At 42.1% G+C, this 23,528-nt stretch overlaps 1 protein-coding gene across 4 annotated transcripts in view; it reads right to left on the bottom strand.

The window, feature by feature from the left end:
* Positions 1-6,078, bottom strand: part of ILDR2 (immunoglobulin like domain containing receptor 2) — an 89,360-nt gene extending 83,282 nt beyond the window's left edge. For all 4 annotated transcript variants that reach the window (XM_007528778.3, XM_016190667.2, XM_016190666.2 and 1 more), the window contains exon 1: positions 5,664-6,078. In XM_007528778.3, coding sequence (XP_007528840.3) covers positions 5,664-5,709 — 46 coding nt within the window. In that variant the 5' untranslated portion in view covers positions 5,710-6,078. The remainder of the gene's footprint in view (positions 1-5,663) is intronic.
* Positions 6,079-23,528: the final 17,450 nt, after the last annotated feature.

Genomic DNA, 23,528 nt, shown 5'->3' with positions numbered 1-23,528 from the left:
GTACACAATGTATGTATATATATGTATATATATGATTTTAAAAGGTATTTGTTAATGATAAATGGGGGTGGGGGAGGGGGAGCTAGAGTAATTACTCTGGCATATGTGATGCTGGGAATCTGGGATCAAATCTGGCATCTTAAAATTGTAATTCCAATGTTCTAGTCACTGTGTAATCTCTCAGGCTGCAAGGTGCTATAGGATAAGGTCTTTGGCACACCAGTTTAGACTATACTTTAACCAATATAATGCAAGAAACTGAATGTTTATCTCACCTATCTTTTATTAACACATCTACAAATGGCATCCCCAGGAATCCCAAGCCAGAAACATGGATACATCTTTCACACCAATTCCCCTTCACTGTCTACATCCAATCATGCCTACATTCTTTCCTCTATCTCTATTCACTCTGCCCATTCCTCTCTTCACTATAACACCATGCCCACTTGGGATATATTCATGCCTTGCCTCTCTCTTGGCAAGCTTCTCCTACTTGGTTTCTGCTGTATATCTGTCCATGCTTTCTCATCTGATGGAGGTACTCCTTGCTCCCATCACTTCAAGGCTCCCATTAGTCATTTCAGGAGCTAGAAGCCTCCTTTCAAATGAAGCTGCAGCCTTCTATTTTTCCGGTAACTTTGAGCGATACAACAGTACTAAAATATTTATAATTTTTGGAAAGCATATTTTCTCATTTTTACAAATGTTATTCCCACTGTAAATTTTATTTTTTATATTTTAAATTATTTATTTATTTGATAGAGACAGAAAAATTGAGAAGGGAGGGAGAGATAGAGAGGGAAAGTGACAGAAAGATTACAGGGTCATTCATGGTGCACTGTAATATGTGTGCTAAACCAGATGCGTCACCACATGGCCCCTAAATTTTCTTTCTCTACCACACTCTTGCCTGGTAACACCTATTTATTCCTCTAGACTTGCTCAGTCATCCCTGTCTTTAGTAACTATTTTGTGCTTACTCATGGTACCCTCAGAGAATCACATCCCAGTAGCCTGAAAATCTCCTAGTCACCTGTCTCCACATTAGCAACAATCTCTCTCTGCAGCTTTCTGAAGACTCTGCTACATAGTAGATACTGGATAACTAGTTGAACGATTTTACCCAGCCCAGCCTATACACTGCATTATTTGTTTCCAATTACTTCCCTGCCCCATAGTTGCATTGCTCCCCATGTGTGGGATTACCATACCACACACACACTGTAGACCTGGTCACAAGATTTGTTTTGGCCAACGAGATGGGAGTTGATCTACAATAGAAAACATCCCAGCAGAAGCTTCAAAGGCATTTGTATGGTTTGGCTCTATGTGGCCCCCCATCCCTGGTACCCTACAGGCCATGAAAACAGCATGCCCAGATAATGGCTGCTCCTTCATCTTTGGAACAAGAAGACAAGTGGATCTTTGGCAAGCCTGACAATTCTAGCCAGTTGCTGGCTGACCTGCAAATGACTGTAGCTCTTATGAATATGAACTAAATGTTTGTGGAATCAGCAATTAAGATGTGGGAATTGCTTGTTGCTGCATCAAATGTGGATTTAGATACTTACTTTGGGCTTCATAAGAAGTAATTGAAGGTCTACTATGTGCCAAAAATAAGGTTAGGCATTTTATATAATTTCATTTTAATTATCAATATAGCCTGTACAGTAACTTTCTATCTGTTTTAAAAATCAAAGAGGACAAGGTAAAAATTAAGCTATTATTAATATCCAGGTCAGTCTGAGGCTAATATCTGGCCCTGAAAGTCTCTAAATTTGCCTCTGCATGAGCGAGAGCTTGGGAGTGAATAGATGTTGTGAGAGAATATGGATGAGCTGGATTCTATGGTCAGTTCTAAATTAGAGCCGCACTTTCTACAACACTCCCGGCACTGCAGAAGAACAAGGGAAGCACCATGTTCTGAGTTCTTCCTTATTTCTTGGCCCATAAAAAAGTCTAGTCATCCAAAATACTTTCTTTCATTTTCAGAGAGCCAAAAATGATCTCAAGGACCAAAATTTTAAGCAAACATATGCTACAACTACATCTTGTAAGGCTGCTGGGTGCTAAACCCAGATGGGCTCTGACATACTAGCCTTATCTGTCATCCCAGGTCTCCTCCTCACCCCTAACTCCCCACCTCCCTGAAGCACTCCTCAATCACTTTTCTTCTGTAGGTCTTTAATTAGAAATGCTAAATGTTTTTTTTTCTTACTTGTCCCTACAGCATTTCCCTGGGTTTGATGAATGCTGGTTCTCACTATCCAATGCACCTTGCAGACACCCTGAATGTCCACACAAATCAGCATTTCTTGCTTGATCCATTCAACCACAAAAGAATGTTTCCCCCTACATTCAGTACTTGAAACAACCAAACATGTTATATCCATAAGACTATTTTTTAAATTTTACTAGTGATTTAATATTGGTTAATATTGGTTTACAAAATAACAAGATAACAGGTATAATTCCACACTGTTCCCACCACCAGAGTCCTGTGTCCTTATTCCCTCCATTGGTAAATGCAGTGGTTCTCCCAAAGTGTAAGACTATTATCTTTTTTTTTCCCTCCAGGATTATTGCTGGGTTTCAGAGAGGCACCTGCAGCCCTGCTTCACCACTTGTGAAGCATCCCTCTTGTAGGTGAGGACCAGGGGCTTGAACGTGGGTCCTTGCACAATGTAATGTGTGCACTTAACCAGGTACACTACCACCTGGCCCCTCATATTGTTTTTTAAGAGGGCACTTCATACTTGTAGAGACTGGAGTTTCTATCCCAGACTGGGAGCCCCTTGAGGCAGGACTATATTCATCTAACCACCTTAGCAACATGCTTGCTGACTGTGATGAAAGGTATTAATTCAGTCCTCACCTCTTCTGGGAGTACATTTCAGAGCTGCTGAATCCCACCCCAGATTTGGGTGGAGCATGGTTCCCTTATTTGAGTAACTCTCTTGATGGGTCCCTTTCCCACCACTCAAAATGACCACAACACTTGTTTTAGTCACTGACTAGATTGACAACTATTTGAAGGCAATGATGATGCCTTTTCTTATCTCTTCTCAGTACCCTCCAGGATGCCTGGAAACCATAGAAATTATATACATATTTATAGAATGGAGGAAGAAAATAAGTGAATGATACAAAAAGGGTGCTGAGAGAAATGACAATTAAATGAAAAAGTCTTCAGAAAACAACCTCCTGACTGTCCACACAGCTCCAGTATTTCTTACAGCCTCTGCTGCCTGGAAAGGATGAAACACCATCCATGTCCAGAAACAAAGACAGAATGCACCCTTGTTCAAGTCTTAGAGCTAGATGGCACCTGTTGCTAAAATAGCAGCTGGTAAGCATTCTGTTTCCTTCAAAACAACAACAACAAACAGTCTATTACAGGAAGCAGCATCACAATGACAATAAGAAATCATGAGGCTAAATGCACAGCAAAAAGAAATAAAGAATTCTAGCAATAAAAAGCAAGGAAGGAGCTGCTACAGCCTGAGGAAAAACTGAAGTGTTGATTAGAAATTGCTCACCCTGTTTTAAAAGAGAACCAAGGGAGGGGTGGGGGAGGGAAGCAAGAGCAGTGGGGAGGGGGCAGGGGAGAAGAGAGAAGGAGGGAGAGGGAGAATGAATGCGGGTTTTTTTTTTTTTTCCTGGCTGGCTGACTCATTTTTAATCTGTCCTTTCCTTTCTCCCACCCCCTCAAGAAAGAATTCACTGATTGAGCTGCACTAACATCTTACCTTTCCTCCCCTGGCTTCTCTCTGAAGGAAGTCCATACCATGCTGGCGCCCCCCCCACCCCCACCCCCCACCCCACCGCCTCCCTGGTCGCCATTGTCAGCTTCTCCCTTAGCTCTCACAGGCTGAGAAGCAGCATGCCCAGTGCCCTCTCTAACAGCAGGGCTGGGTGCTGGGACCTGGGCTAGGGGGTGAAACTTGAATTGGGGAGTCAGCCTTAGTAGCAGAGCAAAACCCTGCCAGCTCATAATGAAGGTGCCCAGGACCTCACCTGTTGCTGAAGACAGGAGGAGGTCCCCCTCAAAACCAAACTAACCCCCTAGAAAGCTCAGAGAGAAAGATGAGATGAATCTAGCAGTTTCAGAACTAGGTTCTAGTCTCTGTTCTGTCCACATTGCTGTGTGTAGATGACCTCTTCTACATCTAGAAAGCAAGACTGCTGAACTCAACAGCCTGTGTTCTTTCCAGTGATATGATTTCATTTCATCAAGAGCTGTTAGCCATCTCACTGCGGCTGTAAGTGCCCTTTCCTCTCCCACAGTCTGTGATTCCTAGAGTGTTTTTCTTGGGGACATTCTGTGGTACTTAGGGGAGCAATCTGACACAGGGGCCCCTCCTCAGGGGAAGCCCATTAACTTCAGGGAGGCAGAGAGAAGCTCAAGGCTAAAACACCACTCTAATACCATAACTGAGAAGCAGGGGACACATGAAGAACACTAAGAACAAGTGAGAGACCTTAAAAGATCCTGGGAGATCAGGGGTGTGGGGAGGCATTGAGTCCATCAAACCCAGAAGTTAAAGATGATTCACATATGAATAATATGGGAGGGATGAACTCCAAGCAGCCAAGAAAAACAACTAACACTGCAGAGGGTGTCCCTCATAACCCTAGGAGGGGGCACAAGTCAAAGGTGTAATTCTCATAAAGAAATAAGGAAAAACAGAGGCATTCAAGAATCATACTCTAAGCTACAGAAAATAGGGTCTGCCTTCTCAAATGCATTTTACCCTTTTTCAGTGCCTCACTGTGGATACTCTAAACTTCATCGTTTCCTGCTGACTTGGTATTTTTAAATCTGAATGGTAGTAACCCAAGAGGGGACAAAACTTCACTTGGGGTGCCTTTTCCTTGATCACTCAGTTTGAATCCTTTGGACCTCTTTGCTGAAGCAGCCAATCCTCCTTCATGCCACTCCAATCTCTGAGCAGGTTGGCCCTCAGTCTGCCCTGCCCAGTCCAGTCCTTCCGCACACTCGCTGTGCAGGACAAGGAGACTTTTCAGATCTCAGAGAATAAGGGGAAAGCTTACAAAAAAAAAAAAAAAAAAAGAAAAGAAAGAAAGAAAGAAAAAGAAAGAGAGAAAGAAGAGAAAGGAAGAAAGACAGAGAGAGAGAAAGAAATGGACATGAAGACACTGCTAGAGAAGCCCTTGCTCCTTAGTGTCTGAAGAACATTTTAATGGGAAGATGGGTTCCTCTAACCGGATGCTCCACGAACATACCGGTACCCAGTGAAAGCACAGAGCAGGTTCCATACTGGACCAGCCTCTCATCTCCTAGTCTGCCTCTGGGTCAGTCTATTCTGCCAGGACTTCTGTGCCCTGGGGTGCACCTCCAGGAGGGAAGCTGATCCTGCCTGAACCAGGCCAGACACCTGCCCCTCTACTGAGTCACCAGGCCTTCTCTTGGACTTACACACACACACACACACCCGTGCAATAGAGACACATACACGTGTATGACAAACACACACGCACCCCTCCTCCAACTTAACATCAGTCTGAAAAGCAGCCTTAGACACCCCAGGAGGAATGGCAGCACGGAGCACAACAGGGAGAAGTGGGGTGCATGGATTGCGGGGATTCTGTTCTCCAGAGTCCCGGTGAAGTTATAGGATGGGTAGAACGACTCTTACCTGTAAGCCAGCAGATTGCCACACACACCCTCACCATTCCATCCATTCTCCCTAACTTCCATCCAGATGGAGAGCGCGGGTGGGGGGTGTAGTGCACAGAACGCAGGGCAGAGCTGGGGGTGCAGATCTCAGGCAGGGAGACAGGGCCGTGAATGTCTGGCTGAGAGCGCTGAGCTGGGATGTGCAGAGAGCAGACTGGAGACGTTTCAGTGTTGTCCTGGGCACAGGCGGACCGTACTGGTAGCGCGGTGGCTGGCGAAGGCGCAGCCGCGAGCTCGGGGTCCTCAGCGCTCTGCACCCCGCGCCCCCGCACGCCGGGCAACGCGCTCCCTCCCTTTCTCGCGCGCCGCAGCCGCGCGGGGGAGCTTGGCCGCGCCTCCAGCCCAGCCACAGCCACAGCTACCAAAGTTTCTGGTCACGTGCTGGCCGGGCAGGGTCAGCTGGCGACTGAGCCCGGACTGAGGAGCAATCTCCCAACGGCTGGACTGGCGTGAAGGCCAGCAGCAAGTGGGGGATTGGGGCCCCAGCCTTAAGATACTGGGGTCTGTGATGTGGGGGTGGGGAGGCACTGGGCCAGCCTGGTCACGTGTGTGTGTGTGGGGGGTGTGGTGTGGGGTGGTGTGGGGTGATGTGGGGTGGGGTGGGATGGGGTGGGGTGGGGTGTGGTGTGGGTATGGCTCCTGCTGCACCCCTTCTCCTGGCTCACTTGTAGACTCTACTAGGAACACTGAAGAAATGAAAAAGGTCCTTAAGTTTCTCAGGTTGAACTAGCCGGAATCAGGGCAGGGCAGGCACCCATTCACAGGGAACAGGTTACCCAGAATGAAGCAAACAATGTCCCCGGGTGCATCCACATAGACTATTTACTTTTTTTTTTCTTTTTCTGGAGGGTGCCTACTTTGCCAGGCGCTTCATACAGGCGAGCTATTTCCATTTTTAAACAGATCCCTCTATGTGTCAGAAAATGGTCTAAATGTGTGTGAGAAAAGCAACTAAAACGTGTGCTTTGCTTAACAAATATCAACCACATACTAGGTGCTGAGAAGCAAAGCTAGGAAGATGAGTTAGACTACCTGCCCTTAAGAAGCATCCTTTTGTCTGAGGAAAAAAACCATATGCCTAGTAATACGAAGAAATGCTAAAACATACATTACTACAAGATACATTTGAAGGGCCCCCAGGCATGGCAAGGAGCAATTTAGTGGGGTTGGAGGTTGTATCCCTCAAAAGAAGTGACATCTCAGTAAGCATTTGTAGAACAGGCAATGTTTGGGCTCTTCAGCAATTGGTCGTGGAAAATGGGCAGAGCAGAGAGCATTCTGAGTAAAAGTAAGAGGGAGTCAGGCTGGTAGGCCCCAAATTGCCTCTGAAAACAAAGTAGTTTAAAGCCTGAGGTAGTTTCTAGAGAGAAAGACTCCACTTATAATTATGTTTGAGGGACCAAGCAATGGCACATTTGCTGTAGCGCATATATGTATGTTAACATGCACGAGGACCCTGGTTCAAGCCTTGGTCTCCACCTGCAGGGGAGAAGCTTCACAAGAAATGAAGCAGTGCTGCAGGTGTCTCTCTATTCCCCGCCCCTTTGCCTCTCGATTTATCTGTCTCTATCCAAAATAAATTAAAAAAAATTTTTTTAAAGAATGTATTTGAAGATGGGTGGGATGTAGACATTGAAAACTGTGAGGATTAACTGTGGACGGTGGTTTTTCCTGGCAGTTTGACATCTGAATCTCCTCCATATTTAGAGGAATTTCAACTACAGAAGCCAAAATCTTTAGAGTCTCCAGGCACTCCAGCCAGATACAGGCCCAGACCCCAGGAATGGCGAGGGACTCTGCCACTCAAGTGTTTTCAATTTGGAGAAAACAAAGCAAGACACAGGGCCCCCAAATCAGTTTTGCCACTTAGAGGCAGCAGCATTCATATCTGAGGGTTAGCAGAGAAAGAATGGAAGTGGGTAGCTGCTTTGGGGTGTGATTCCGGTTGTGTCACCTGACTTCCTGCTTGTTTTCTGCACTTGGTTCTCCAACCTCCTGGCAAATTTCTCTTTGTGTATTTTGGCCAGAAATGATCGATCTGATGTTTGCAACTAAGAACTCTAATACTTGTGTGAAGGCAATACACAGTATCGTTTCCTCATATATACAAAATAAAGCTAGGAAATAAAACAGAAGTACCTAACACTTGTGGGTCTCCTCTGGGTTCTAGACACAACTCTAGATATTTTCCACATTTTCTCTTTTATAACTAATTATTTTTATTGCTGCTAGGGTTCTTGAGAGCTTGTTTGGAGGTTCTAGCAGGGGAATGCATCTACAGGGAAGGTCATCCTCTTTGACTGAACATGCAGATTTGGGAGGGATGCACATGGATGGGTGAGGGAGGAAGGGGACACCTGCCTAGCCAGCCAGATCAGCCCTAGTAATCAGTGGAGTAGCAGATGTTGAAGCGAGATTATTGTCACATCCTTCCACTAGGGTTTATTTTTTTAAAGTTTTAATTTTATTTTTATTATCTTTATTTCTGAATAGAGACAGCCAAAAATCTAGAGGGTAGCAGAAATAGGGAGAGAGACAGAGAGAAACCTGTAACTGCTTCACCACTCGAAAAGCTTTACCCCTGCAGGTGGGGACTGAGGGCTTGAACACGTGTCTTTGTACATTATAACATGTGCTCTCAACCAGGTGCGCCACCACCCAGACCCCTCCCCCCACCCCAGGGTTTTCGTTGAAGTTTTTTACTTGCACAACTAATTCACCACTCCCAACAGCTTTTCCTTCCCCTCTTCTTTTATTTGATAGGACAGAGAGAAATTGAGAAGGGATGGAAAGATGGAGAGGGAGAAAGAAAGACACCTGCAACACTGCTTCACCCCTGCAGGTGGGGACTGGGAGCCATGCTAATGTTTGCACTCTACCATGTGCACCACCACCCTACCCTTTCCATGCTTTTTTAAAGACTTCTAAGGAGGAAACTCAGGCCTAGAAAACTCAACTAACATCTCTTACCTGGTAAGTGGCAGAAGTTGAATTTGAACTGCAAAAGATGTTGGCACCATAAGAATGCCAGCTAGGGCTAGGGAGATAACTCAGCCTGTTAAGACCACAAGATTTGTATGCCGTAGGCTCTAGAGTACAGTCCCTGGCACCAGCAAATGCCAGAACTGAGCAATATTCTGTCATTTTTTTCTCATAAAAATAAATAACCTTTTTAAAAAGGATAATCTAGATCAGAGGATTAGGATGATGCTATATTTTATACTTTTCTCAGTCAGATACTCTATGTGTATGTGCACAAAAGAATTTAAATAGAAGTTAATATCTAATTTGTAACAATTCTTTTTTTTTTCTTTTTCTTCCTCCAGGGTTATTGCTGGGCTCGGTGCCTGCCTCGTTGCGGTTATTATTGCCATTGTTGACGTTGCTTTGTTGTTGGATAGGACAGAGAGAAATGGAGAGAGGAGGGGAAGACAGAGAGAGAGGGGAGAGAAAGATAGACACCTGCAGACATGCTTCACCGCCCGTGAAGCGACTCCCCTGCAGGTGGGGAGCCGGGGGCTGGAACCGGGATCCTTACGCCGGTCCTTGCACTTTGCGCCACGTGCGCTTAACCCACTGCGCCACTGCCCAACTCCCAACAATTCTATTTTTACAATCCAATTTGTAACATATCTATTCAATATGTAAAAGTTTATGCAAAACTTGGACATAAGAGCAAATTTATACAGCTGAGAACTTAGAAGTGGGAATCAGTGAACAGAATCTGGTATGTACTGTGAAGTAGAAAATGAATATTTGGAGAAGAGAGTTTTGAATGTGTGCTCAGTCTGAGCCTGTGTGTATGTTACCAAAGTGTCAGGGGACCTTGAGAGGAGCTTTTGCTAGAATGACTGTGTAACTTAGGGGCTTTATCCACCAGGCAGAAATTTGTATTCTTTTAGCACCCTGCATGGTTCTCTTCTAGTTAGAGGAATGTAGCTATCCCTGTATCTTCCTGTGTGACTGGGATGTTGGGCCACCCTGAAAGGGAACTAAACTGTACTAAAGAAGTATGTACATTTCCTCCAGTATATGACTAAAGTGATGGAAAGTTAAGATGAACTATAAGGGTGATTCCAAGGATTCAAAAGTAACAGCCTAAGGGGTAGAAATAGAAGGAGAGTGGGTCAATAGTATTGTTTTGCTGTGTTTGTGGTGGTGGCAGGATCCTGGTGCTCTTCCAGGGATGTTTTGTTGTTGTTTGTTTGCTTGTATACTTATTTGTTTACTTTTAGCATCAGAATCACATAAGTGCTGACTTAAAATACAGAATTCCAGGCTCTCCTAAAACAAATCTGAGTTAAGAAACTCTGAGTGATTTCTGGAAATATACATTTCAACTGCACTCCTCAAATGTTCTAATACATACATGTCTGCTTCCCTGTGTGGTTTATTGAGTTGATGTCTGTGAATACAGTTTTAGATTTAGTAAAGCTCCAGCTATGGGCTTATCTTAGACAAGTAGGGTAGGGCCCCCAAGTTAAAGACTGATTCATCACATCCAAGGGGTCTCCAATACTTCATACTCTCTGCTACAACCAGAGACAAGTATGTCAAGAGAGAGGCCTATGCAGAAACGGGGTAGCATGAGATCACAGCTAGAACGGAGAGGAAGAGAAGCAGAGTAACAGGAGGTTTTGTCAAATTTGCACACTTTAGAACAGAATTAGGACACAGAGAAAAGAGAAGTGAGCTGCTGTAAGGAGACATGCTGGTAGCTGGTAGCAACCACATGGTTATAAATATAATGCAGTCGAATCTTCTTTAAAACATGATTTTATTGCAGGCACACTGGCTTACACACTGAATCCTGCTTCAGACAGGTTTTTGAAAGCACATAGATAGCATATACTTTATACTTCCAGAGTGAATCTGTGAGCTATGACTTTAAAACAGATAACACATTTATTTAAGGTTTGCTTATATCCCTTTCCTTGTGCTACCTTTTAGTTTTGTTATATTTCTATCTCCCATAGCTTCAAAATCACCCTCAGTGAAAAAATCTAAATTAAAATAAGGAAATAGATAAAAGAAATTGGAGACTCCAGATGCCCTACACTGAAAGTTGGAAATATTTTCAAACTGGAAGCCCTTTTACATTTAGGAATAAGTTGTTTCATTAGGAAAATGCTTTAGGGGGCTGGGCAGTGGCTCACTGGGTTAAGTACACATAGTGTGAAGTGCAAGGACCAGCACAAGGATCCCAGTTCAAGCCCCCATCCACTTTAGGGTATTGCTTTGAAAGCTGTGAAGCAGGTTTGCAGGTGTCTCTCTTTCTCTCTCCCTCTCTATCTTCCTCTCCTCTCTCAATCTCTCTCTGTCCTATCAAAAAGACAAAGAAAAAAAGAAAGAAAGAAATGGCCTCCAGGAGCAGTGGATTTGAAGTGCAGGCACTGAGCCCCAGCAACAACCCTGGAGGCAAAAAAAAAAGTTTTAACGGAAAAATGCAAATGTAAAATACATGATGCTAAAAAAATATTGGAAAGTGTATATATTTAAAAAAATAGTAGAGTGTGCTGAAAATTCCATGTCTTAATGCAGATTTAACCCAAGAGCTTGCTCCCTCAGGCTTCAAGTTAAACTACAGTAGAGTGGGTATTGAATTAGATAGTTCTATCAACCCTCTCCTAAGGTCAGATCTTACCAAGGTTGGACAATCTCCACCTGAGTTAGTATATTCCAAAATAGTTTACATTATACTAGAAACTAGTGTATGTTATAGTAAGCTAAATATAAAGTGTACCAGTTAGTACATGTTAGTATAATGTTTCCCCTCCCCCATAGGTGTATCCAAAGATGAAAAACAGAGCAGAACATAAACTTATATTTAGAGCATGGTCTCAGATATGGAAAATGCAATTAAAAAGAAAACAGAGAAGGGCCTGGGAGACAGCTCATCTGGTAAAGTATACATTTTACTGTTAGGGTGCATAGGTTCAAGCCCCCAGCCTCTCCATGGGAGCACTTGCATGGGTGAAGCTTCATAAGTAGCGGAGAAATGATGCAGTGTCTCTCCTTCTCTGTTTCTCTCCCTATCTCTCACCCTCTATCAAACAAACAAACAAAATCTGCTGTGAGTGGTGGCATCACAGCAATGGGACGGGGGGAGGGAATAGTGTAGGATTGTCTTCATTTATATTTTCTTTATAATTTTATGTAGACTTTAATATGTCTACCATATAGAAAGGTTAATGAACAAAAGGCAGTTGTGTGACAATTTCCTCAGTCTTCGGACATCCCTGGAAAAAGGGAAAAAACAGATGAAAGAAGTGGTGATGGGTGTTTTGTTACCACTCTGTATTTTCATCCAAAAAAGAAAAATAAAACCCTAAATCTAAATCTATACCTGTTACCATTTTGTCCTAAGTGTGAAGAGTTAATCAAGTTGATATTAGGTAGTTGAAGTCTTGACAGCCATTACTGACAGTTCAACTTATATTTTCTTTTTAACCTACAGAACCAAAGATGAAGTCAGGCAGTTTCTGTTTCATAATCCTGTTTCTACTCTTTTCCTTTGTTTCTGTTTTAATGTTAGTACATTTTAGAAAGCAGAACAACACTGACATGGGAATGACATCCTGTACTTTATCAAAGGTTTGGGTATTAAGTCTTGGTGATTAAGCCAGAAGAGGATTTCTCAGAGTTTAAGCATCCCAGATATTTTCTTCCCTGGGCTGGTCAAAAACAACCTAAGAGAGAGAAGTGAGTCAGAATAAGTATATCAATGACCTCACTACCTGGGCAGGGAGGGAAGTTGGAACAAGAAGACAAGAGCACTGATCATCATGAAAGGAAGCAACTTCAACAAGTCAGTGTCAAGGAGCTGCAACTGTGACCTTTATGTTGGAGCTGTGGGGTGAGGGTCTTTCATAGTTGTTAATTCTGTACCCGTCTCACTTCTGAATGGGAATTTTACACATTGAATTGACTAGTATTTATTTCTCTAATTAATTAAAAACTGCTCCATGAAAAACGTATTCCCATTTATTTCTTGTCTTTCCTCTCTTCCCTGAATTAATTTATCAATTTAACACACAAGCTTGTTTTCTTTCTCTCTCTCTTATGGAGTGCCTACTATGTTTTAGAAACTATGTTGTCTAGAAATTCAAGAAAAGGAATTCAAGGATGGGTGAATCACAATTTACAGTTGAGTCATAGTCATATGTGTATTCTGGGATAGGGAGACAAATGCATGGTCTCTCTCTCTCTCGCTCTCTCTCTCTCTCCTCCAGGGTTATTGCTGGGGCTCAGTGCCAGCACTGCAAATCCATTGCTCCTGGAAACCATTTTTATTTTCTATTTTATTGAGTAGGACAGAGAATAACTGAGAGGGGAGGGGGGATAGAGGAGAGAAATAGACATCTGCAGACCTGCTTTGCTGCTTGTGAAGCATCATTCCTGCAGAACCCAGATCCTTGCTCGGGTCCTCCCAGGGCTCAAATCCAGACCCTTGTGCAGGTCCTTGTGTTTAGTACTATGTGTGCTTAACCAGGTGTGTCACTACCCGACCTCCTCACTCTATCCCCCCCCCCTTTTTTAATCACCACCAGGGCTATTGCTGGACCTTGGTGCCTGCACTGCGAATCCACCATTCCTGGCAGTCTATTTTTTTTTTCCTTTTCTACTTTCTTCTTACTTTATAGGTCAGAAAGAAATCATGAGGGGTGGGGGGAAAGAAGAGGGAAACAGAGAAACCTGAGCACTTCACCATTCATGAAACATCCCCCCTGCAGATGGAAACCAGGGGTTTGAACCCAGATCCTTGCACATGGCGACACGTGTACTCAACCAGGTGACCACCACCCAGCCCCCTCAGACATGTGCTCTTAAATTTGACAATGTGGCAGTGTCTGTGACAGGATATGCACAAGCTTGAAAATGAGTAGAGGGAAGGGAACTGAATACCCATCAGGAAAGCTGGTCAGTCAGAGTTGTCTTCAGTCAAAGTGACCCCTCAACTATGTCTTAAACACGACTGGATGCATCTTCTAGAAACAAAAATGAAGAGGTGGTAGTGCAGATGTACAAGAGATGGGCAGTGTTTCCATACTGGCCCCACAAAGGCAGAGTCAGGTAAAAGGCAAGGAAGGTGGACTGATATCAGTTCCAAGGGAGACAGGTCACCATACCTGGACTGAATTCCACAGGCAGTGGTCAATCTATAAGGATTCCTAAGCAGAACAAGATCAGACTTGCTTCAGCCAAGTTATTCTGGTTATTTCAATAGATGCATTTGTGGGGTAGAAACAACCTGTCCATGTGATAACTCAATATAGAAGCTCAAGAGAAAAGAAGCACTAAAACTAGGCTCTGGGGCAACAAGAACAGGAAGAAAATAGAAAGATGTCAGTAGGAAGATGTCAATAGAAATAGTGATGGTATAGGGATATATAAAATTCACACAACATGACAAGAGGCTGCAGGTGTACAGACTGAGTGAGCAGAATGATTCAACAAGAATGCAGACTGAATTACTAAGAACATGCTAGTTCATTTAATCAGTATCTAGACTAATGGGAACTTGGAAACCATTTTTCTACTTTAGCAAAGCAGCATGTAATAAACACGCTTGAACACTGGAGGCTGGACAGTTAAGTGCACATATTACTATGCACAAGGACCCAGTTTCAACACCCCATGATGGGAGGAGATGCTTCACAAGTGGTGAAGCAGGGCTCCAAGTATCTGTCTTGCTTTCTCCTTCTCACTCACTCACTCCTTACTCACTCACTCACTCACTCTCTTTTCTTTTCCTTTCTCTCTTCTACCTTTCTTTCTTTTCTTTTTCTTTTTTCTTTTTTTTGCCTCCTGACTTATCACTGGGGCTCTGTGCTAACACCATGAAGTCACTGCTCCTGGCAGCCATTTTTTCCATTTTATTGGATAAGACAGAGAGAAATTGAGAGGGGAGGGGAATATAGAGAGGGAGAGAGAAAGAGAGACACCTGCAGACTTGTTTTACCCCTGCAGGTGGGGAGCCAGGGGTTCTTTCTCCTTCTCTATCTCCCATTCCTCTCTCATTTTCTCTCTTAACCAATAAAAATAGGTGAAAAAAATGGCCACTGGGAGTTGGGGATTCAGCATGTAGGCACCAAGCCCTAGTGATAATCCTGGTGGCAAAAAACAAAACAAACAAAACCATCCTTGAGCATTTACATCAAGCAGCTTAGAAAATCAATATAATAAAATCTAGGATCTGTTGGTAATTTACTCATGGGTTTTGCAGCCTGGGAAGGTCTCTTTATTATTCTAAGCCTCAAGTTCCCATTCTGTAAAATCTGGGTGGCTATAGAATCCATTTCCCCAAGACTGTAAGAGAAGAGATAACGCCTATGCATAGTTTATCAGAGAATCTGATAGAGTAATGAATGTTATCTATTATTATTACACAGTCTGGAAAAAACATTCAGAACAATATCAGGCTTTTAGTTAAACTGGCATGGGGGGGGGGGGACCAGCATTAAGGAAAAACATTTTCCCAAGAGTCTGTGTCTTCTTGGGTGGTTTTCATAACACTTCCTCAGCTGAAAATCACACCTTAAACTTTGTATAAAAAAGAAGCCAACCAAGTCTCCAATGGCTTCTTACTTTTAGATTGAAATACAATGTCGGGAGTCAGGTGGTAGCGCAGCAGTTTAAGCCCTTGTGGCGCGAAGCACAAGGACCTGTATGAGGATACTGGTTCGAGCCAAGGGCTCCCCACCTGCAGGGAGGTTGCTTCACAAGTGGTGAAGCAGGTCTGCTGGTGTCTTTCTCTCCCCTCTCTGTCTTCCTCTCCTTTCTCCATTTCTCTCTGTCCTACCCAACAGCAATGACATCAATAAAGCAAGGGCAACAAAAGGGAAAAACAAACAAACAAAAAATACTTAAAAATAAATACAATGTCCTTGTGGTTGGCCTACCTCCCTCTCCAATATTCTTGTCCACCTCACTCTAGTCACAGATGTGATTTGCTCTTCCTCAAACCCAATACATGGCTACCTTTAAGTTTTTAAAAATAATTTTATGTATAAAAGAGTTCCGAGAGAGAGAGAGAGAGAGAGAGAGAGAGAGAGAGAGAGACAGACAGAAACCATCTCAGTACATGCAATGCTAGGATCAAAGCAGGAACCTCAGGCCTGCAACTCCACTGATCTACCAATTGAGGCATCTCTCTACTTGCTACCTTAAAGTCTTTTAACTGAATATATCCTTTGCTTGGAGTGCCCTTTGCCTGACATCTTAAGTTTGCATTTTTCTCTTACTTCTTCTCAGGATTTACTTATATTTTATTTCCTCAATAGGGCCTTTGTGCTAATATTGCTCTTCCATCGACCCCTTAGCTTATCCTGCACTATTTCTCTTCATTGGATTTATTGTTCAACATGCTCAGACCTCTTATTATATACATAATCATTTATCTGTTTATTGCCTGCCTTCCTTCCTGTATTATAAGCTTTGTTCTGTTTTGTCATTGTGTTTAAAATAGATCCTGGCACTCAGTACATCATAAATACTGATTGAATGAAGTGAGCCCTCCTAGAAACTCTTCTCTGGCCCTCCTTGGTTTTCTCCTCATTCCTCTAGACATCCCTTGTTATTAGGTTTTTCTAACTGATTTTCTTTAAAAAAATTATTAGCTTTATTTATTTATTGGATAGAGACAGGCAGAAATCAAGATGGAAGGGGGGACAGAGAGACACCTGCAGCACTGCTTCACCACTTGTAAAGCTTTCCCTCTGCATGTGGGGACTGGGGACTTGAACCTGAGTCCTTGTGCACTGTAACATGCACACTTAACCAAGTGCACCACCACCTCACCTCTCTAATGATTTTTTTAAAAACATATGACTGTTCAGCTCTGGCTTATGGTGGTGCTAGGAAATGAACCTGACACTTCCAGCATGAAAGTCTGTTGTGTAAACCATTGTGCTATTCCCTTGGTCCACTAACTGAAATATTTTAATATTTCTGTTTCTCAGGACAGCACACTGACTTGAACTACTTGACATCTCCGCTTGGATGTGTAAAAAACATTTCAAAGCTAACATGTATGTCCATAGATGAATTCTGAATCTTCTCCCTACATATGTACCCAATCAAAAGCTACTACCCTCTATACAATATTTTAAATAGAAGCTTCAGACTGGTTGGAAAAAATATTAAACTGCTTAGATTATAGGAGACTTACACAAGACATAATAAAACCAACTGTAATGAAATAGGAAAGGATCAAGTAACAGAAATTATGGAGAGTTATGTGATGTATGATAATTCTATGTTTTTCTATTGAGCAACAAATTACAGAGGTCCCTGGAACAACTTTGGTACCAGAAAGTTCTTCCCTCTCCCAGTATACTCACTACTTTAGGAAAAGGCACACTTGCCATGAGGTAAAGCCTAAACCCTCAAATCCATCCCTTTTTCTCACTTCTATATTCAACCTACCAACTAGTTCTATTTTCCGCAAAGTACATCCTCTCCTGTCTGTGTTTGTTCTTTTTCTGTTCTAGGTCATTATCACCTGTTACATGGACCTCTAAAAAGCCACCCATGGCCTCTTCATGGCCATTCTCACTGCTCTGAACTTATTCTCTAAATATCAAGCCTAATCTTAAATGTCATGACACATTAAAAATAAAACCTTTTAAATGCCTACCCACATACTTAGTGTAATATTTGACCTCCACTGTAGCCATGCTCATATCCCTGCACTCATTCTCAGCATGCACCATTCTCTACATGACTGAAAACAGCCACACAAGTCAGTTTTGTATGTTACGAGGAGACATGAGCTCTTTATCATTGGAGGATGGCACATAATCCCTGGTTTTTCTTTTGTTTTTTTTGGGGGGTCTGGAATACTGTTTCTTCAATTCTTCACAGAACCATCTCCCTTTGTACTCTTTCTCATCATACATGACCCCTATTCAGAAAGCCATTTTCCCTGATCATGTAACTAAACAGTAGTTTAACCTATATTGTATAAAAATGTTAAAGCAAGAAAAATAAAGAAAATTGACCAAGATGGAACAAGAAGGGATAATTTACCCAGCAGCTAAAAGACAACTAAAAACAGGTTAAAATATAAGAAACAATGTTTACTTGTAGTGGGAACCAGAGATCAGAAGTGAGTAACCTCTGAAAGAACTGAAAACAACCCAGGTGAGCCTTGGGCTGGTCCCTAGTTGCTGCCAGGAGAGAGTATGCAGGATTCAGCATCAATAAAGGGAACCAAGAGAGTCTGTGGCCTCCCTGGGTTGGAAGGATGAACTTAGGTGTCTAGGGAGGTTTCGGGGCTGGAGTTTTCAAGGCAGTATTCTGGAGAGAGGGAGCACTGCTCTTTAAAAAGGGTTCTGGAAATCTGTTCAGGATCTCCCTAAAGTGCCAGCTGAATACTGATGAATTCATGTGGGAGGAAACTACACAGTGCCAGGGAAAGAACAACCTGAAAGTATTTGAAGGAACAATACTTGAAACTCACAGAGAGCTAGAAATAGTTTGTTTCCATCAGCCAAAGTGGAAAAAACTCCAGATTCATGGGTTGTCAGGCAGAGTAGAAGGGGTTAGTTACACTAGTAGAGGAGAAAATTAGTTTTAAAGGTTCCTCTGATTCTAAATTACAAAATATAAATCAAAGTACAACTTCAAACTGTCTCCAAATAACTTAACTGTTTCAGAACAAAGCACAAGAATATAAGAATGTAAAAATATTCAGGGGAGCCAGGCAACCTGTGCAGCAGGTTAAACACACATGGCCTGAAGCACAAGGACCAGCATAAGAATCCTGGTTTGAGCCTCTCCCTGTCTCCCCACCTGCAGGGGGATTGCTTCACAATGCTTCACAAGTGGTGAAGCAGGTCTGCAGGTATGTATCTTTTTCTTCTCCTCTGTCTTCCCCATCTCTCTTGATTTCTCTTTGTCCTATCCAACAGCAATAATAGCAATGACAACAATAACAACAAGGGCAAAAAAAATGGGAAAAATGGCTTCCAGGAGCAATGGATTCGTAGTGCAGGCACTGAGCCCCAGCAATAACCGTAGAGGCAAATAAATAAATTAAAATATTCAGCATTAAACAGGATAAAGTTACAACTGTCATCCAATCAAACATAGCAAAGAAACAGCACAACATGATCCATAATAGGGAGAAAAATCAATTAGTAGAAATGGACCCAGAAATGACACAGATTAGAGAATAAGTGAACAAAGACATTTAATAGCTAATCAGGTATTTAACTACATTTCATACTGAAGCAGTATAGGAATGAGAGGCCAAGTTAAGTGGAGAGTGAAAGATACAAAAAAGATTTTAGAGGCTGGGTGGTGGTGCACCCAGTAGAGTGCTTATGTTACCATGCCCATAGACTGGGTTCAAGCCCCTGGTCCCCATATGCGGGAGGTGGAAGGGGAGGAAGCTTCATTAGTGGTGGAACAGTACTGCAGGTGTTTCTCTTCCTCTCTCTCCCTTCTCTATTTCTACCAGAAAAAAAAAAAAGAGAAAAGGTGGCTTCTGGGAGTCATTGTGTAGGTACTGAGCCCCAGCATTAACTCTGGAGGCAAAAAAAAAAATCTAATAAAATTTTATAAATGAAAACTGAGTATTATTGATATGAAAAATACATCAGGTAGGATTAATATAAGATTAAATATTTAAGAAAAAAATTAGCAAACATAAAGAAATCTAGTAATGGGGATGGAGATTAGCTCCACCTGTTAGACCACCAATTTGTATGCCTACAACTGAGAAACCAGTGGGGAGAAGAAAAAATTTTCTAAACTGCTCTTCTATTTGGGAAAAATAGAAAATGGATACTTTTTTCCTTTTATTTATTTCCTTTTTGTTGCCCTTGTTTTTACTGTTACAGCTATTATTGTTGTTATTATTGATGTCATTGTTATTGGATAAGACAAAGAGAAATGGAGAGGAGGGGAAGACAGATGGGGAGAGAAAGATACCTGCAGACCTGGCTTCACCCCTGTGAAGCGACTCCCCTGCAGGTGGGGAGTTGGGGGCTTGAACTGGGATCCTCACGCGGGTCCCTGTGTTCTGTGCCAGGTGCGCTTAACCCGCTGTGCTAGTGCCCCAAATGGATACTTTTAAACCATAGCAGATGTTATTAATAATAAAACTACAGTTTTACTCATCTGTAAAACTCAAATTTGTTTATTTTGGAAATATCAATAAATAACAAGGTTAAAAAAAGATACTGTCTCCTTCAGGATAAAAATGTATGGAACTTGAGATGATTATGCTTAGTGAAGTAAGGAAGGAAGTGAAAGACAAACTACAAATGGCTAAACTGGTATCTGCAATTTAGAGAATCAAAATACATGAACTTGCAAAAAAAAAAAAGGGGGGGGGGGAGAAAAAGTAACCAGCTCATCTTTAAGACCCTGGGAGAACTATTGTGGTTATTGTTGAGGGGGGGAGAGTGGGAAGTGGCACAGAATTTTAGTGGTGGTGTTAGTCTGGAACTGCACCTCTATTATCTTATATCCATGTAAATAACTACTTAATAACTAATACAAAATTTAGGGGGTAAAGATGGAAAGCATAAACCACACTAGGAATGAAAAAGAGAGGTAATATTTAACTTACTTCTTGCAGTGGCAGGCCTGTATATATGGGTTTCCCCTTCTTTTTATTTCAGAGACAGACAGCGAGAGAGAGAGTAGGAGGAGGAAAAGAAGAGGAAGAGAGGAGGGAAGGGAAGGGAAAGGGTGGAGAGGGAAATGAAGCTACAACACTGTGCTACCATCCATGGTGTTTCACACATGTTGTAACACTCTCATGTGTTGCCAGGGTTCAAGCCCAGAGCTTCATGATAAGGCCTTGGTTATTGTCCAACTACAATATATATATATGTCATCTCCAGGGCTTCAGCACTCTGGGTTGACATTTATTTATTTATGATCAATCCAGAGATGAAGAAGAAGATAGATAGACAGATAAATAGATAGACAGGGGTGAGCCAGAGCACTGGTCAGCTATCTCCCCAGTCCCAGATTGACTTATTCAGATATAGGCAGAGCGAGGAAACAAACAACAAAAACAAAAACCCATAGTGCTGAAGCTTCTTTCAATGTAGTCGGTCTCCACTTTTTTTTTTTTTTTTTTTATGTAGAGCACTGCTCACCTCTGGCTTACGATGGTGCTGGGGACTGAACCTGCGACCTCAGAAAACTGTTTGTGTTGTTCTGCTTCTAAGACCCCTTCTGTTTTGATCATCACATTAGGTTCGCTTGCATTGCTTAATGCTGTGGTGTATTTACATAATCATTGTTTTGTTTGAGACCTGCACTGGTTTAATCCCCACTGGTTGCACTCTCTTTTCGCTCCGTCCCCTCTCCTAGTCACATCCTGTTTTCCACCGTTTAATCCCCACTGGTTCACGCTTTTTTCCTTCTCCCCACCTCCTACGTACTTTCTCTTCCTGACACTTCCGCCTCAAGAGATATAAAGGACAGGATTTTCTAATGAACAGAGATTAGATTGATTGCACTGCATTCTCACTCATCAATAAAGATTGAATTGCATCCCAGCTCAGCCATGAGTCCCTGGTTGTCTGTCTCCCGCCCACGAAGCTAGCCCAGCACATTTGCATAGTCATTAGGCTATCTTCCCAGCCCCTATGTTGTTTTAAAAATAAAAGTAAAATTATATTTATTGGATGCCAACAAGTTTTTAAAGAAACTTCAATAAAGTATACTTATTTAATGATATGCACATATTTGACTATCTAATGTAGTTAAGTTTTAACAATTATATACAACTTGTAATACCATTACATATAGGTGCAAAAATATTCCTGCTACCCCAGGTTTTGTGTCAATTCTCAGTCAATCCCATGCCCACCCCCCACCTTGACTCCAGGTGACTATTGAGCTGGTTTCCATAACTATTACTTTTGCCTTTTCTTGAGATTTACATAAATTGAATCATACAATATGTACCCTTTATATTTATTTGACACGACAGAGAGAACTTGAGAGGGAAGGGAAGATAGAGGGATAGAGAAAGACAGCTGCAGACCTGCTTCACTGTTCGTGAAGTGCCCTTCCTGCAGGTGGGGAGGAGGGGCTTGAACCCATATCCTTCCACATGGTAATATGTGTGCTTAACTGAGTGTACCTCTTTTGTTTGGTTTTTAGATAGAGGATTAATGATGGAAAGGGAGAGAGAGAGGAGACACACCATGGCACCACTTCACCCCTTATGTAGCTTCCCCATGCAGATGCTCCTATGTGGTAACTGGAGGCTTAAAGCTGGGTCTTTCATGCATGACAAAATGTGCATTCTGGGCTGAGGAGACAGCATAATGGTTATGCAAAGAGACTTTTATGCCTGAAGCTCCAAAGTCCTAGGTTCAATTCCCAGCACCACCTTAAGCCAGAGCTGAGAAGTGCTCTGGTCTCTCTCCCCTCTCTCTGTACCTCTCATTAAAATAAATAAATAAATAAATAAACAAACAAAACATTTCAAAAGAGAAAGAGAGAGGAAAAAAAGTGTTCACTCTACCAGTGAATTATCCCTTGATCTCCTGAATATATACATATTTTATTCCACCTCCTAAATCAGTGGAATTTTGAAGCCCTATGACAAGCACATTTAACTTTAAAAGAAACTCTCATGTATTATCAATAATGTATGAAAGTGCTAGGTGTTTCACATCACATTTTATACCTAAATGAAATTTTCTTAAAAAAAAAAAAAAGGTGTGGAATTACAACCCTTCAACTTCATTACTCGGGTGAGACCTTTCCTTTCATAGTATACTCTAATTTCACCTCAGGTGGTTCACTTTCTAACAAAGTCCCAAAACCTAGATATACACCAGTTTCTGTGAGAGAGAGCATATCTTCACACGTATCCGTAAACTACTGCAAAATATATGCCTGAAAGCAGAAGTGCACTAGAGTTTGCAGTGAGTACCCCCCTAACATTTCCTCTCCACTATTCCAAGCTTTGGGTCCATGATTGCTCAACAATTTGTTTGGCTCCGTATGTTATCTCTCTTTTCAGTCACCAGGTTCCAGATGTCATCAGGATGCCGGCCAGGCTTCACTGGATTGAAGACCCCACCAATGTGTCCTGGAGCTCAGCTTCCCCAGAGACACACCCTACTAGGGAAAGAGAGAGGCAGACTGGGATTATGGACCAACCAGTCAACGCCCATGTTCAGCGGGGAAGCAAGAAGCCAGACCTTCTACCTTCTGCAACCAACAATGACCCTGGGTCCATGCTCCCAGAGGGATAGAGAATGGGAAAGCTATCAGGGGAGGGGGTGGGAAATGGAGATTGGGTGGTGGGAATTGTATGGAATTGTACCCCTCCTACCCTATGGTTTTGTTAATTAATCCTTTCTTAAATAAAATTTTTTTTAAAAAATTAAAAAAAAAGGTGCTAGGATCAAGGAGCTTTTAGTAAATTCTACCCAAATTATCGGGGGAAAAGCAATCTCTTGTTGAACAATGTGAATAGAGAAAAAAGTGATTTGATTTTTAAGGTACTGGTACAGTTCTAAAACCAACACAAAGATATTATAAGAATATATAATTTCTATGTATTTATATATTTATATATATCTACAATATATATATAATTTCTAATATATAATTATAAGAATAAGCACAAAAAAAACCTATGACTCAACAATTACTACAACCAAGAAAGAAAATGTCCTACATTAATAGACCTAAAAAGTTAAGCAATGTCTTTATAACCAGAGAACAAGAGAAGCTATTAGGAGTATGGTAAGACATTTCAACATTAGAAAATCTGTTAATATCTTTTATTGACAAATTAATGGATGGAACCCTATGGTTATCTGAGAAGATGTAC

Source organism: Erinaceus europaeus, chromosome 9, assembly GCF_950295315.1.
Source record: "Erinaceus europaeus chromosome 9, mEriEur2.1, whole genome shotgun sequence".
NCBI classification, from domain to species: Eukaryota; Metazoa; Chordata; class Mammalia; order Eulipotyphla; family Erinaceidae; genus Erinaceus; species Erinaceus europaeus.
This window is presented reverse-complemented; position numbering and strand designations above follow the sequence as displayed.